At 46.9% G+C, this 17357-nt stretch overlaps 1 protein-coding gene across 3 annotated transcripts in view; it reads left to right on the top strand.

Moving 5' to 3' along the window:
• The window catches only part of na (sodium leak channel non-selective protein na), a 631552-nt gene that overhangs the window by 35169 nt on the left and 579026 nt on the right, over positions 1 to 17357 (top strand). For all 3 annotated transcript variants that reach the window (XM_069314566.1, XM_069314565.1, XM_069314567.1), the window contains exon 3: positions 1350 to 1535. In XM_069314566.1, the coding sequence (XP_069170667.1) occupies positions 1350 to 1535 (186 nt within the window). The remainder of the gene's footprint in view (positions 1 to 1349; positions 1536 to 17357) is intronic.

Raw genomic sequence — 17357 nt, 5'->3', positions numbered from 1 at the left:
GGGGTGGTTCAAATAGCTTCGGCTATCACCTCATTTTGTCCGGTCGTGATGGTCAAGTGGATTAAGGCGTCTTGTACATACCAGTTGCGTGGCTCCTGGGAGTATGGGTTCGAGTCACTTCTGGGGTGTGAGTTTTCAGTTGCACATTGTCCTGGGGACCATTCAGGCTTGTTCGCATTTGTGTTCCTCACGTGTGCCCCAAAGAATGAGGTGATTTGGCAAAATGCTATGCCCAAGATTACTATCCGAGTGCCGGCGGTGGGGTGGTTCAAATAGCCTCGGCTATCACCTCATTATGTCCGGTCGTGATGGTCAAGTGGATTAAGGCGTCTTGTACATACCAGTTGCGTGGCTCCTGGGAGTATGGGTTCGAGTCACTTCTGGGGTGTGAGTTTTCAGTTGCACATTGTCCTGGGGACCATTCAGGCTTGTTCGCATTTGTGTTCCTCACGTGTGCCCCAAAGAATGAGGTGATTTGGTAAAATGCTATGCCCAAGATTACTATCCGAGTGCCGGCGGTGGGGTGGTTCAAATAGCCTCGGCTATCACCTCATTATGTCCGGTCGTGATGGTCAAGTGGATTAAGGCGTCTTGTACATACCAGTTGCGTGGCTCCTGGGAGTATGGGTTCGAGTCACTTCTGGGGTGTGAGTTTTCAGTTGCACATTGTCCTGGGGACCATTCAGGCTTGTTCGCATATGTATATATATATATATATATATATATATATATGTATATATGTATATATATATATATATATATATATATATATATATATATATATATATATATATATATATATATATATATATATATATATATATATATATATATGAGCACATTGTTCTGAATGGGGTGAGAATAGCTCGAGCTACCTCATCTCTGTGTCTGTGTATTTATACTTCAATAAACTTATTTGAATGATAACCACCTACAAAATTCTCAGGGGAATTGACAGGGTGGACAAAGACAAACTATTTAGCACGGGTGGAACACGAACAAGGAAACACAGGTGGAAACTTAGGACCCAAATGAGCCACAGAGACATTAGAATTTTATTTTTTCAGTGTCAGAGTAGTTAACAAATGGAATGAATTAGGCAGTGATGTGGTGGAGGTTGACTCCATACACAATTTCAAATGGAGTTTTGATAGAGCCCAATAGGCTCCAGAATCTGTACACCAATTGATTTACAATTGAGAAGCGGGGACCAAAGAGCCAAAGCTCAACCCCTGCAAGCACAACTAGGTGAGTACTCTTATAAAATTATTTTATTGCAAATATCACATGCCTCTTTTTTGTAGCTGCAATGTTATTACTTTACTAACCCTTAAATGTATATTTCTCAGAGATGGATAAGATGGCTCCTTCGAGTATGTTCGCTGGTGTCCTTAGTGTCAGTATCTGCAAATACTCCAAGCTCCAAATTATTATATCCAAGTTTGGAACAAATCACCTTCTGTTCAGATCTGACAATCACATTTTTCTTCACTGTGGAAATGGTTGCCAAAATGCAAGCAAGAGGTGTCCTAAAAGTAAGTATATATTCATTAAAGTTATAATCTTTGTTTTTAGAACCAGCACATTTTGACTCTGCCTAAGGCATAAAATGATGAGAAAAAATGAAACTGCAGGTCTGTTGACCTATGCAAGGTTGCTCTTATTTATTTCTGGTCAAACTCATTCGTGTGTGTGTGTGTGTGTGTGTGTAATTACTTAATTGTAATTACCTAAGTGTAGTTACAGGATGAGAGCTACGCTCGTGGTGTCCCGTCTCCCCAGCACTCTTTGTCATATAACGCTTTGAAACCACTGACGGTTTTGGCCTCCACCACCTTCTCACCTAACTTGTTCCAACCGTCTACCACTCTGTTTACAAAAGTGAATTTTCGTATATTTCTCCGGCAGCTTTGTTTCGTTAGTTTAAATCTATGACCTCTTGTTCTTGAAGTTCCGAGTCTCAGGAATTCTTCCCTATCAATTTTATCTATTCCTGTTACTATTTTGAACGTAGTGATCATATCGCCTCTTTTTCTTCTATCTTCTAGTTTTTGCATATTTAATGCCTCTAATCTCTCCTCGTAGCTCTTGTCCTTCAGTTCTGGGAGCCACTTAGTGGCATGTCGTTGCACCTTTTCCAGTTTGTTGATGTGCTTCTTAAGATATGGGCACCATACAACCGCTGCATATTCCAGCTTTGGTCTAATAAAAGTCGTGAACAATTTCTTTAGTATTTCTCCATCCATGTATTTAAAAGCAATTCTAAGGTTAGAAAGTGTAGCATAGGCTCCTCGCACAATGTTCTTAATGTGGTCCTCAGGTGACATTTTTCTATCTAAAACCACCCCTAGATCCTTTTCTTTATCAGAATTCTTTAAAGATTTCTCACATAATTTATAGGTTGTGTGGGGTCTATGTTCTTCAATTCCACATTCCATAACATGGCATTTATTCACATTAAATTCCATTTGCCAAGTGTTGCTCCATATACTTATTTTGTCCAGGTCATCTTGAAGGGCATGACAATCGTCTAAGTTTCTTGTCTTCCCTATTATCTTAGCATCATCAGCAAACATGTTCTTGTAATTGTGTATTCCCACTGGTAGATCGTTTATGTAGACAATGAACATTACCGGTGCAAGAACTGAACCCTGAGGTACTCCACTCGTGACATTCCTCCAATCCGATACCTTGCCTCTGATTATGGCCCTCATTTTTCTGTCAGTTAGGAAATTTTTCATCCATGTTAGTAGCTTACCTGTCACTCCTTCAATATGTTCCAGTTTCCAGAACAACCTCTTATGGGGAACTCTGTCGAAAGCCATTTTTAGGTCCAGATAGATGCAGTCAACCCAACCATCTCTTTCCTGTAAAATCTCTGTGGCTCGATCATAAAAACTGAGCAAGTTCGTTACACAGGATCTTCCAGATCGAAAACCATACTGTCTGTCTGATATTATGTTTTGTGTGTGTGTGTGTAATTACCTAAGTGTAGTTACAGGATGAGAGCTACGCTCGTGGTGTCCCGTCTTCCCAGCACTCTTTGTCATATAACGCTTTGAAACTACTGACGGTCTTGGCCTCCACCACCTTCTCACTTAACTTGTTCCAACCGTCTACCACTCTATTTGCGAAGGTGAATTTTCTTATATTTCTTCGGCATCTGTGTTTAGCTAGTTTAAATCTATGACCTCTTGTTCTTGAAATTCCAGGTCTCAGGAAGTCTTCCCTGTCGATTTTATCAATTCCTGTTACTATTTTGTACGTAGTGATCATATCACCTCTTTTTCTTCTGTCTTCTAGTTTTGGCATATTTAATGCTTCTAACCTCTCCTCGTAGCTCTTGCCCTTCAGTTCTGGGAGCCACTTAGTAGCATGTCTTTGCACCTTTTCCAGTTTGTTGATGTGCTTCTTAAGATATGGGCACCACACAACAGCTGCATATTCTAGCTTTGGCCTAACAAAAGTCATGAACAATTTCTTTAGTATATCGCCATCCATGTATTTAAATGCAATTCTGAAGTTAGAAAGCATAGCATAGGCTCCTTGCACAATATTCTTTATGTGGTCCTCAAGTGATAGTTTTCTATCTAGAACCACTCCTAGATCTCTTTCTTTATCAGAATTCTTTAAAGATTTCTCACATAATATATAGGTTGTGTGGGGTCTATGTTCTCCTATTCCACATTCCATAACATGACATTTATTAACATTAAATTCCATTTGCCAAGTGGTGCTCCATATACTTATTTTGTCCAGGTCTTCTTGAAGGGCATGACAGTCATCTAAATTTCTTATCCTTCCTATTATCTTAGCATCATCAGCAAACATGTTCATATAATTCTGTATACCAACTGGTAGATCATTTATGTACACAATAAACATCACTGGTGCAAGAACTGAACCCTGTGGTACTCCACTTGTGACATTTCTCCATTCCGATACATTGCCTCTGATTACTGCCCTCATTTTTCTATCAGTCAGAAAATTTTTCATCCATGATAGAAGCTTACCTGTCACCCCTCCAATATTTTCCAGTTTCCAGAACAACCTCTTATGTGAACTCTGTCGAAAGCCTTTTTTAGGTCCAGATAGATGCAGTCAACCCAACCATCTCTTTCCTGTAATATCTCTGTGGCCCGATCATAGAAACTGAGTAAATTCGATACACAGGATCTTCCAGATCGAAAACCATACTGTCTGTCTGATATTATATCATTTCTCTCCAGGTGTTCTACCCATTTAGTTTTGATTAGCTTTTCCAATACTTTCACTATTACACTTGTCAATGATACAGGTCTATAATTGAGGGGGGTCTTCCCTGCTGCCACTTTTGTAGATTGGAACTATGTTAGCCTGTTTCCACATGTCTGCTACGATTCCTGTACACAGGGATGCCTGAAAGATCAGGTGAAGTGGAATGCTGAGCTCAGATGCACATTCTCTCAGAACCCATGGTGAAACGCCATCTGGGCCAGCTGCTTTGTTCCTCCCGAGCTCCTTTAGCATATTTTCCACTTCATCTCTAGACACCTCTATCCGCTCTATGTTGTTCTCTGGAATTCTTATTGTGTCTGGTTCTCTGAAGATTTCATTTTGTACAAACACACTTTGGAACTTTTCATTTAATGTTTCACACATTTCCTTTTCATTTTCCGTGAATCTGTTTCCCATTTTCAACCTCTGGATATTATCCTTTACCTGCAATTTGTTGTTTATGAATTTGTAGAATAGGCCCGGTTCTGTTTTACATTTATCTGCTATCCCTTTTTCAAAATTTCTTTCTGCCTCTCTCCTTACTGCTGTATAATTGTTTCTCGCATCTTTGTATCGCTGGTATGTTTGGGGGTTTGGCCTCTTCCTATACTGATTCCATTTTTGTGTCGTTTGGTCTCTTGCCCTCTCACAATTTCTGTCGAACCAATCCTGTTTTCTGGTCCTGCATCTCTGTTTTGGTATGAATGTTTGTGTGCCTTCCTCGTATAGTTTTAAAAATTTGGCATACATTTCATTTACTTCCCTGCCTAGCAACAATTCTGTCCAATTACACTCATTAAAAAAATTTCGAAGTTCCCCATAGTTGCCTCTCTTTAAATCGAGTTTATCAACTGTTTCAATGTCCACATTTTCTTCTAGATGATATCTTAAAGCATATTTAATGTCTAACATGACGTGATCACTCTTTCCCAAGGGAGGAAGGTACTGGAGGTGTGTGTGTGTGTGTGTGTGTGTGTGTGTGTGTGTGTGTGTGTGTGTGTGTGTGTGTGTGTGTGTGTGTATATATGTATATTTGGGTGAGGTGGATGAGGTGAAAACAAACTTTCAACAATGGGTATTGAATGGGTATTTAAATTCAAACACAAGACAGAACACGAAACAATGGGTATTTGAATGGAAGTAATTGTAGAAAGCCTATTGGTCCATATTTCTTGATGCTTCTATATTGGAGCGGAGTCTTGAAGTGGGTAGAATATAGTTGTGCATTAATTGGCTGTTGATTGCTGGTGTTGACTTCTTGATGTGTAGTGCCTCGCAGACGTCAAGCCGCCTGCTATCGCCGTATCTATCGATGATTTCTGTGTTGTTTGCTAAGATTTCTCTGGTGATGGTTTGTTTGTGGGAAGAGATTATATGTTCCTTAACACTTTCGCGCACCCCGCCCGCCACCCCTCAACTGTGCGATATGGGACCCAGGGTGTCACAGGAGCGCGCGTAAATTCTGAAAAGTGTATACTCTCTTCAACTTTGTCACCTTAATTCTCGTCCTACGAGATTAAATTTTGTATCATTGTGTTCGCAATAGAATTCTCTTCAGCACTAAATGCATATAAACTCCAAAAGCCAGGCTAATTACCCGCAGCAAACAGAGAAAGTGCGAACGAGTTACCCAGGATCACTCTGGTCACCTCAATTTTCGTCCTAGGTCTTCATTTTGGTCTCAATGGGTTCGCAATAGAATTCTCTATAGGAACATTAGCATATAAAATAAAAAACCTGGTCACGCTCCAACCGCCAATGAGTTGAAGACGGGCCACGCGTTAGCCGCAAGTGAGCGCTCAGATGCCTTCCAGCTACACTCCCAATTCCCGCCCCTTTTCAAGCCTTTCTTTCGCAATTTTCTTCCTGGAAGGGCCTTGTTCATGATCACTATCCATCGTGGAGTAAGCGTAGATAGTTTCTAAAGCCGCAGTAAGAAATATAGCCACGGAAAATAGCCGAAATGTTCACACGTTTGAGATGCGAGGGGAGGCAACATTGGTCACAACAGTGGAGCGAAAACAATGGGCCCACGGCATGTGCCAAGCCGCCTGAGGGCCACGAGGCTCAACAAAGAAAATGGGAAGACATCAGCGCGCATTTTAAAACCAGTCCCCAAAAAATCGGATAAAAAACTGATTTTTGGCGATTATTTAAAGTGGATGACGCAATGCTGCGTCATCCCTGGTATTACCGCCAGTAAACGGATGACGCAATGCTGCGTCATGCCCGGGCGAAAGTGTTAATGGAGCCCTGTTGCTTATGCATCGTTAAACGCCTGGAAAGAGATGTTGTTGTCTTGCCTATATACTGGGTTTTCTGGGGGGAGCCCCGTCGGCTCCCCGGAGCTTTACCGGCTGATATGCTAATGTCAGACTTTGGCATCAGTCATGTGTATGGAGTTCTAGGGCCTACCGGGGACCACGAGCCAGAACCTGGCCCCCTCAGAGAGGCACGGGGAGCAATGGCCTATAGAAACCCCCGTGTGGTTGGAAGCATTCTATGTCTGCCATCGACCGGGTCAAGCATCCAGAAAGGTAAGCATTCCAAAACAAACCCCTATTCTGGTGAAAATTGCTACCTAAGCCGAACTAGTGAATAGAACTCTTCAACAGGAAACAAGGAAACTAGTATGACGTCATACGTCACCGCGCCGCTGTCTGCGCAGCTCCCCCCTCCCCGGGAGGGGGAAGGGGGAGCCCCAGACCTCCCACGCCGGCTATCCACCCATCAGTTCTTCGGCTGATGCTATAGGCAATGGTTGTGTGCTCCGGCTCCAGTGGTTGTTCAGCACTGTACCTAGAGTGTGGTGTCTGTTTTCTAGGTGGTGCGTGAGCCGGGAGTGATTCTTCAGTACTCGGGCTGCATGCGCCTAGGGTTCCCTTCCCTAGGTGCCCTGTAAGTACTGCCCTTGGGGCTTGGGGCCACCTTCCACAAGTTCCTTGGGTCCTGCCCCTGCTTGGCCGTTTACTGCTTGGTTTTCGGCCGCTCTTTGTGTGCTCGGGTGTTCTGTCTCCCTTGTTCGCCTTAGAGTAAGGGGCAGTGTTTGCACTGGTGGGGCGCGGGGTACTGTGCAGCTTGTCTTTACCAATCATGGCGGCCGGCTCTGTTCCGCTTGGGTACGCTGTCCTCTTGCGGGGTTTTCTTTTTCTTTTGTTTATATACCTGGTGGGGGGGTCTGCCTTCGTTCTTGCCCCTTGTGTCCCTTGTGTTCTGAGTATTTCTGGTGGTACCCCCTGCTAGGTCCCCGTGAGTGTACACATCCCGGGGGTTCAGCTCTTAGAAAGTTGTTTGGTAGCTTGGGTGCCGGTTAGCAGTACCCTGCCTGAGATTACCTGAGCGCGAGTCCTCTTAAAGTAAACGCTCGGGACCCTGGGAAACCCCTGGGGGCGCGCGGGTCCGATGGATGTGACCCCAGAGCCCCCCCCTCGTTTCCAGCGAGTTTGAGGGTTGCTCTCACCTTTTGTCTCTGGGTGACTCTCTGTTTTGCCTCCGTCTGCTGCCTGTGGGGTCGGTGACACCTTCGACCCGGTGTCCTGCGAGTTTGGTTGCTCGTTGTGGCTCGGTTACCCAGTTGTGCTAACAAAGCGGGTGCGGGCAGCAGGGGCGTTGCACTTGAGCCTTGGTGGTGGTAACGTTCTCGTGGTTTCCTCCCCGGGAGCCCCGGGGCTGCCCCGTTGTAGTTCGTTTTGGGACTTGGGGGTGTTGGTTGCTTCGGTTCCAACCACGCCCCCTTGTCTTTCCCCTGGTTCACCCTTCCTGCCTGCATCCGGTTCCTTACCGTCTGTAGGTTCGGGGCGGGGTGTTTGGTGGTGTTGAGCCTCGGGCAGTCTCGGGGAATTCCCCTTCCGGGGTAGTGACCGGGGCATTTGGGCCTGTTCCTCCAGCCGTGTTGTATGAGTCTGCCAGTGGGCTCCCTTCCTTAGTGTTTTCACGGCTGCCCCGGTTTTCTGGTACGGCCAGGGCTTTGGGGGAACGGCTCGGCCCCGGGGCCTGTCGTGTAGGTTCCTGGGGCTGGGGAGGGGCTGACTTGGGGGGCCTTGGCCCCGTTAGACCCCGTGGGGGCTTTTATCCCCCTCTAGGCGGAGCTTGTGGTTACGCGGAGTGGGGTCTTTCCTCCCCACTCGCCGTACGTGCTGTTGGACGTCGGCCCCTCCCCGGGCTCGGTTCCTTGGCCTTTGAGTTGGTTGGTTCCGTCCTGTGGGTGGATATTTCCTCCCCCGCTTTTTGGGACGGTGTTTTTGTCATGTTTCCCCATTCGATGGGGTTCTGCGTGACTTCTGATCTCGGGTGCGCCTGCGCCTTCGTGTGCCTTCGGGACTAGTGTTGGCTTCTGTGTTCTCGAGGGTACGGGAAGGTTTTTCGCTACTTCCCGCATTATTGAAACGTCTGTCGGCTCCTAGTACTTGTCGCCCTGTTGGACTACTTGTCTCCCGGTTGGGCTCCTTGTCGCCCGGTTGGGCTCCTTGTCGCCCGGTTGGGCTACTTGTCGCCCGGTTGGGCTACTTGTCGCCCGGTTGGGCTACTTGTCGCCCGATTGGGCTACTTGTCGCCCGTTTGGGTTCCTTTTTTGGGCTCTTTGCTTCTTTGGCCGGTTTTATTGTTCCTGCTTCCTCTTTTGGCTCTTTTTCTCGTGCAATAGTCCTGGCTGGCGCCTTCCCGCAGGGAGGGTGTGCGGTTTGGCCAGCGTGTTATGCGCATGCGCCGTGGAGTTTGTTTTGGTCTGGGCGGTGGTTCAGTGCTGGGGTTTTGCGCCCTTTTTTGCTACAGTGCTTCGCCTCTCGTTCTTCTCCCTGGCTGCGGTATGTGCCCCTTCGCTCTGGGGGTGTCCTGGTTCCCAGTTGTGGGGAGGACACCGCGGTTTTCCCTGTGTCATGGGTGTGGACCGCCTCCTTCGCCTCTCCCTGTTCTCCTGCGGGTCCGGCAGGGTCCGGCTCTGGCGTCTTCACCTGGCGGTGCTCCCAAGTTCTTCTGGGCACGGTTGAGTCGTGTCAAGTTCGAGCCACCATTCGCCAGGTGAGTTTCTGCGGTCTGGCGTCTTTTGGCCGGGCGCTGGATGCGGCGGTGTTTATATACCTGTCTTTATTTAGGTATATTTTTGTACGGCTGAGACCGTTCGCACACCAGTGACTGTCCCTTTATCGCCCCTTCCTGTCCCCCTCATGTGCATGTCCAACCCATAATGGAGTCATTCAGGGGACCCTCCTTTTTTAATGTTGTGAGGTGTGGGGGTTGTAGGGTTGGTTCTGTACTCACCTGGTGAGGCTCCTGGCTGTGCTTGCAGGATTTGAGCTCTGGCTCTTGGGTCCCGCCTATCTGGTGGAACTTGCGGGATAGTACCAGTGGAGTTCAGTGGTGCTATTGGCACTTTTGGGGAACACTGTATTACCATCAGTGGTCTGTGCTTGTTACACGACCTACTTGCGAGCATAAGCCTTCTTGCTGGTTCGTCCGTGGACTTCCAGGGCGCACTGGCCTGTTTTCGTATGGCAGTTCCGGCCCGTCCTGGTTGTGGGGGTATGTGGGCCGGTGAACTGCTCCTAGCAGCTGCCTGGTGGGCCATCCTCTGGCCGGTCTGGCCTGACCTTGGGCCGGGCTTGAGGTGTAAAAGAGCTCCCAGTACCTCATCCAGCAGGTATCGAGCGGGGTTTCTCCGCCGTCGGTCGCCTGGTGCAGGTTTCTGGGCCTGCAGGGTTTTGTCGTGTCTCCGTTGGCCCTGTCTGGGGTCTGCCTGCTCCGTTCTCTGCCTTTGCAGAGGGGAGTTGCTATTTACGTGTTGCATGTTGCAGTGGTGCCTGTTGCTGCTGCTGCACGTGTGCATTGGTACCGTGTTTCACGGTGGCGTGTCCTTGTTCCTGTGTCCGGTTGTGGAGTGGCACTTTGCTGCCGTTTTGTGCCTGGGGATTGCGTGGGGTTTTTGTCCCTGCCTGATTGTCCACCCCTGGTTGTTCTCCTGTTTTTTTTTTTTTTTGTGCTTCTGCTCTTTCTTCCTGCCTCCTCTGCAGCAGGGATGTTCTGCGTGTGTTCTTAGGCGTTGGTCAGCCTGTGTCCTGTGATGTGCTTCTTTGTCTCGGTCTGTTGCAGTTGTTCGTGCCCCTTGGTTCGGGTCCTGTTCTGGCGGCGACCCTTCCGCGTTCTTTGGTTTTCCTAGCTTGCCCTGCCGGTTGTTGGTTTTTTTTTTTTGGGGGGGGGTTCTTGCGATGTCTCGCGTCGGACCCGTCGTTTCTGAACTCCTGGCGGGCTTGCATGCTTCGGGGAGTTTTTCTGTTCGGCAGACGTTCCATCTCCTTGTGCCGCCTGGGTTTCGGTGGTCGCGCCTGAGATCTTCTCGCGGCTCCGCCTTTTTCCTGGGCTCGGGGGGGCCTTGTTGGGGCTGCTTATGTTCTGCCTCGTGGTCTCGCCTCCGGTTGGTGGTCGGGTGGCTTCGTGGTAGGTGTCCCACCTGCGTGCTTCTCTTGGCGGCAGTATGGGGTATTTTGGCGGTCCTTCCTTTTCCTGTCCCTTCTTAGGTGGTTCCTCTTGTTAGCTTGGTTTACTCTCGGCTTGGTTTTCTAGTGGGGGTTGGGGGCCGTCGTCTTGCCACATACTGTCGCCTCTTTTCGTGCGGCGCAGGCGGAGCCGCTTCAGCTTGCTTTCGGTCTTAGTGTTGCTTCTGCACCGTTAGTCAGCTGTCTTGTGCGTCATTTCACCTCCGGCCTGTTCGTGCGCCGCTTGCACCATCCTGGTCTCTGGTCAGCGTGCTCTGTCTTCTCCTCGGTTGGTAGTGCCCCTTCGGTTCCGGTGTGTTTTTTCGTCGGCTCTTTCCTTTGGGCCTTTGCCTCTGGGGGTCGGTTCGCTGAGTTTTCTTGCTCCTTCGGTTTTAGCGTTTTGGTTGTTTGATGGCAGCAGTCTCCATCTTTTCTGGTGCGGGGTGGGGCTGCTGCATTCTGGAGGGGTCCAGGGTTTGTTGGTGCTTCGTTGGTTGGGCCGGGGGTGTGTCGTTTTTGTGTTCAGTGGCGGCCCTCCCCTGTTGTTTGCGTGCCACGGCGTTTGGGTCCGGAGCGCGTTTTGCGTTGATCCGGTTCTGTTCTTCCCGGTTCGCGGGTGATGGTGTCCCTGGTGGTCAGCCGTGTTCTTGTGGCTAAGCTGCCTGTGTTCTTCCCTCATGCCTGTGGCGTTCGTGGCTTCGCTGCTCTCGCTGCCGTCTGGGCGACGTGGCCTTGCAGTCTTTCGGGCATGGATTTTTGGTGTTCGTGCAGGGGCCTTGCTGCTCGTGGTTCTCGTGTTGTTCCCGGGATTTTCAGGGCTGTGGCGCCTTGGGTTGGCGTTTGCTGCCGGTTGTCTCGCCTCCTTGGGGGGTGCGTGGTGTCCGCCTCCCGGTTTTGTCCCTTTGACCTTCCTCTGTGGGTAGTTAGCTCCGGGGAGCCGACGGGGCTCCCCCCAGAAAACCAGCGTTGAATGTAATGAAACGCCATTTTCTGGGTGAGACCCGGAGGCTCCCCGGCAACCCTCCCTCCCTCCGGTCGGCGTTTTTCGCGTGTTTTGACATCCAGCCTCAGAACTGATGGGTGGATAGCCGGCGTGGGAGGTCTGGGGCTCCCCCTTCCCCCTCCCGGGGAGGGGGGAGCTGCGCAGACAGCGGCGCGGTGACGTATGACATCATACTAGTTTCCTTGTTTCCTGTTGAAGAGTTCTATTCACTAGTTCGGCTTAGGTAGCAATTTTCACCAGAATAGGGGTTTGTTTTGGAATGCTTACCTTTCTGGATGCTTGACCCGGTCGATGGCAGACATAGAATGCTTCCAACCACACGGGGGTTTCTATAGGCCATTGCTCCCCTTGCCTCTCTGAGGGGGCCAGGTTCTGGCTCGTGGTCCCCGGTAGGCCCTAGAACTCCATACACATGACTGATGCCAAAGTCTGACATTAGCATATCAGCCGGTAAAGCTCCGGGGAGCCTCCGGGTCTCACCCAGAAAATGGCGTTTCATTACATTCAACGCTGGTTTTTTGAGGCTTACAGTTCCCAAGAGGGCATTTGAAGGCATAGACGACGTTGGTCTCTTTTAAAGCATTCTGCTTTGTGTCTGGAGAGTTTCTCATGAGTAGGCTGGCCGTTTTTCTGGTTTTATAGTAAATCGTCAGTTGTATCTTCTGATTTTTGTCTGTAGGGATAACGTTCCTACTGACAATATCTTTCAGGACCCTTTCCTCCGTTTTATGGGCTGTGGAAAAGAAGTTCCTGTAAAATAGTCTTAATAGGGGGGTATAGGTGTTGTGTTAGTTGTCTCTTCAGAGGTTGCATGGCGTTTCACTTTCCTTCTTATGATGTCTTCCACAAAACCATTGGAAAAGCCGTTGTTGACTAGGACCTGCCTTACCCTACAGAGTTCTTCGTCGACTTGCTTCCATTCTGAGCTGTGGCTGAGGGCACGGTCGACATAAGCGTTAACAACACTCCTCTTATACCTGTCCGGGCAGTCACTGTTGGCATTCAGGCACATTCCTATGTTTGTTTCCTTAGTGTAGACTGCAGTGTGGAAAACTCCGCTCCTTTCCATGACTGTTACATCTAGAAAGGGCAGCTTCCCATCCTTCTCCATCTCGTAAGTGAAACGCAACACAGAATTCTGCTCAAATGCCTCCTTCAGCTCCTGCAGATGTCTGACATCACGTACCTGTGTAAAAATGTCATCAACATACCTGCAGTATATGGCAAGTTCTAAGTATATGGCAACTAAGCCCTTCTGCTCGATGGTACCCATGTAGAAGTTTGCAAACAGGACACCTAGGGGAGAACCTATGGCGATCCCATCTACTTGCTTATACATGTGCCCATCTGGGCTCAAGAAGGGTGCCTCTTTAGCATCCTATAGGGGATTTGATAAGATACCATGCCCAAGATTACCAACAGAGTGCCGGCGGGGGGGATGGGGAATTAGCCTCGGCTACCATCCTCTTTTTGTCCGGTCGTGTTGGTCGAGTGGTTAAGGGATCCTGTACATCAGTTGCATTGCTTCTGGCAGTATGGGTTCGAGTCACTTCTGGGGTGTGAATTTTCAGTTGCATATATGTCTGGAGACCGTTCAGGCTTGTTCGCATATATATATATATATATATGTCGTACCTAGTAGCCAGAACGCAATTCTCTGCCTACTATGCAAGGCCCAATTTGCCTAATAAGCCAAGTTTTCATGAATTAATATAGTTTCTCTAATTTTTTTCTTATGAAATGATAAAGCTACCCATTTCATTATGAATGGGGTGAATTTTTTTTATTAGAGTTAAAATTAACGTAGATATATGACCGAACCTAACCAACCCTACCTAACCTATCTTTATAGGTTAGGTTAGGTTAGGTAGCCGAAAAACAATTAATTCATGAAAACTTGGCTTATTAGGCAAATCGGGCCTTGCATAGTAGGCTGACAAGTGCGTTCTGGCTACTAGGTACGACATATATATATATATATATATATATATATATATATATATATATATATATATATATATATATATATATATATATGTATATATATATATATGTATATATATTTATATATATTTATATATATATATACAGTGGAACCTCTATTAACGAGTTTAATCCGTTCTGGCACCGAGCTCGTTACCTGGAAAACTCGTCTTTGGAAACAAATTTCCCCATTTAAAATAAAGGAAATAAATTTAATCCGTTCCACTCCCAAAAACATCCATACTTGTATGACATTTTTTAATGTCAATATAATACTGCACATGTAATTATAAATGTTTTATTGTACTGTTTTAACATTTACTTTACCTTATGAAGAGTCGTTGCTGGCTTGAGGGAGACGATGGGTAGGTGGGAAGGAGGAGAGGGGTTATGGTGTGGAAGGAGAATCCACCTCTGAGTCAGGTGGGCTCTCTCTTCTTGGGATTTTCACCCCACTGGGACCGGGTTGTGGTTCACTATCACTGGCTCTTCGTTTCTCTACTTTTGGAAAGAACTTTTCTATTGACAATTGCTTTTGTCTTTGTTTTAGGATGTCCCTAAAACGAGACAGTAAATTGTCATTAAACATGTTCACACATCGGGTTGTCACTGCTTGATCAGGGTGATGTTTTTCTAAGAATGCGGTCACCTTTTCAAACATTCCTAACACTTCCCTGATCTCACTTGAAGAGGCAGCAGCATCCTCCCGTACCTTCTCCTCCCCTGATGAGAACTCTTGTGCCTCCTCTTGATTAATCTCCTTCTGAAGTTCCAGGAGTTCCTCAGTGGTCAGTTCCTCACTGTGCTCCTCCACTAACTCCTGCACATCAGCAGCATCCAACTCCAGACCCAAAGTTTGCCCCAGAGCAACAATATCATCCACTAGATGCACTTCCGGGTCTTCCACAGGTGCAGGTGCAGATGCAGGTGCAGGACCGAAACCTTCAAAGTCTCGCTCAGGGACATCCTCAGGCCACAGGTTACGCCAAGCAGAGTTAAGGGTCCTCCTTGTCACTCCTTCCCAGGCCTTATCGATCAAACGTAAGGCACCCAGGATATTGAAGTGGTTCTTCCAGAATTCTTTGAGGGTCAGCCCTGTATTGTCGGTCACATCAACACACCTCCCCAACAAGGCCTTCATGTAGAGTTTCTTAAAGTTTGCAATGACTTTCTGGTCCATAGGTTGGAGGAGTGGAGTGGTATTGGGAGGAAGGAACTTGATGGTGATGAACTGATTTTCAGGATACAATTCATCTCGCATCTGTGGAGGATGTGCAGGAGCATTATCAAGCACAAGCAAGGCCTTGAGTGGCAACTGTTTCTCTTCAAGATATTTCCTCACTGAGGGGCCAAAAACATCATTGATCCATTCAGTGAAGAATATCCGCGTGACCCAGGATTTCTTATTGGACCTCCACATCACATTCAGTCGCGCCTTATACACTTTACATGCCTTGAACACGCGTGGATTTTCTGAGTGGTAGACTAGCAGCGGCTTGACCTTGCAATCGCCACTTGCATTGGCGCAGAGGACGAGAGTAAGCCGATCCTTCATCGGTTTGTGGCCAGGCAAAGATTGTTCCTCCTGTGTGATGTAGGTCCTCTTCGTCATTTTCTTCCAAAACAGGCCAGTCTCGTCACAATTAAAAACTTGTTGGGGCAAGAACTCCTTTTCAGCAACAAATTCCTGGAACTCTGGTACAAATTTCTCAGCAGCAGCTTTATCAGAGCTGGCAGCCTCCCCATGTCGCACAACACTGTGGATACCGCTTCTCTTCCTAAATTTCTCAAACTATCCACGGCTTGCCTTAAATATCTCCTCCTCTTCAGACGACGCACCTGATGTCTTCCTGACAAGGTCCACATACAACTTCTTGGCCTTTGCACAGACAAGAGCTTCAGAGACACTATCGCCATGCAATTGCCTTTCATTCATCCAGACTAGCAGTAGCTTTTCAACCTCTTCTAGGATTTGTGGACGTTTCTTGTTAACCTTGGTAACTCCTTTAGCCACCTCAAACGTCTTAACACTTTCGCGCTCTCGGCGCTCAAAAAAAAAAATACCCCAGATGCTTTCGGCACTTCGCGCGCCTACGTGGTAAGACCGAAAAGTGTACACTCTTTTGACTGTCCTGACAATAATTGAAGGCGCACGTATTTAAATTTGGTATCACTGTGTTCGCAATGAAATTGTCTATAAGAGCATACCTATAAAATGCCGCCCAAGCATAAGGAGTATCAACACCAAATAAAAAACTATGCAGATCACTCGCCGAGAGCGCCAAACAGCAACAAAATGTTTCCACTCTCTTAATGGTTGCGAAGCCTACAGTTGTCCTACATCGCTAATTTTTGTATCATTGGAATCGCAATAAAATTCTCTACACGGACATATGCATATGAATGTTTAATATAGGTAATTGCCCACCCGCAAGAGTGTGTGAAGTGGAGAGTAGTTAGCCGCGAGCGCACTGGCGAAAACACGGGGGAAATCATGCTTGGAAAGTTTATACGTTTCCTGACCCTACTTTTCTATGTACGTATTTCTTTTTTATACCAATGTGTTCGCAATAAAATTTTCTATAAGATGAACTGTATAACATTTGTACAAAGCATGTGTAAGAGAAGCGCCAAATATAGAACCACGTCGCTCAGTATGCGTTCGCGGCAGAAACGAACGCATTGTTTTCGTTCGTTTGATGTTTGTCATGTTTATACTTGTTGAAACATTTTATAATTTGTATGACAGTGATCGCAGTAAAATTCCCTACACAGACATATACATAACACATACAAATATTTCCCACGTGTTGGATATATCAACGGCTAAAGGGAACCCACTACCACACGCTCGCCACACCCAGAGCCACACCCCCAAACATACTTTGTGTATTTTTTTTTTACTCATAGAAGTTTATGTGATATAATATTCATTCTAGTACCAAAACATTTGCAAATAAATTCTCTACAAAACAAAAGTATCCCCACCCATTTCGGTTAAAAAATGGAATTTATAGAAATATTTTTTCGATGGACGAGAAAAGTAGGCTGTTATGCGGAATCGTAAGAGAAAACGGCGACGAGTTATCTCTAATCTAAAGCGCGAAAGTGTTAAATTGTTCCTTCCTCTTCAGAATGGTACAAATCGTTGATGAGGTCCTGCCATACTCCCTGACGAGATCAACCACACGCACACCTCGCTCGTGCTTTGCTATTATTTCCTTCTTCACTTCAACAGTAATTGTCGCTTTCTTCCCCTTGCCAACACTGTCTTTAGCAACCAGCTTCTTTGGCGACATCGTGCGTTACAAATTGCAGTCACCAAACCACAAAAAAACAGAGAAAAGCTCAAATAAATCCAGAGGAATGCTTGTCGTGTGAGATACAACAACAACACTGGCGTCGGAGGTGTCCGAGAATTTGCGAGAACCCGCGAGACGCTAGGAAGCGCCATGTGATTTCACTCGTTAATAGAGGCGAGCTCGTCAATAGAGACAAATTTGCTGCGAGTGGCTTGCTTGTTACTGGAAAAACTCGTTAATAGAGCCACTCGTTAACCCTTAAAGTGCGCATCACTTCATATGAAGTGTAAATCGTTTTACCAGTCAACTGCGCTTCACTTCATATGAAGTGTATGGGTACCGCGC

The sequence above is a fragment of the Procambarus clarkii genome, chromosome 79 (assembly GCF_040958095.1).
Source record: "Procambarus clarkii isolate CNS0578487 chromosome 79, FALCON_Pclarkii_2.0, whole genome shotgun sequence".
Classification (NCBI taxonomy): Eukaryota; Metazoa; Arthropoda; class Malacostraca; order Decapoda; family Cambaridae; genus Procambarus; species Procambarus clarkii.
Note: the sequence above shows the minus strand (reverse complement) of the source record. Positions and strands in the feature narration are given on the sequence as shown.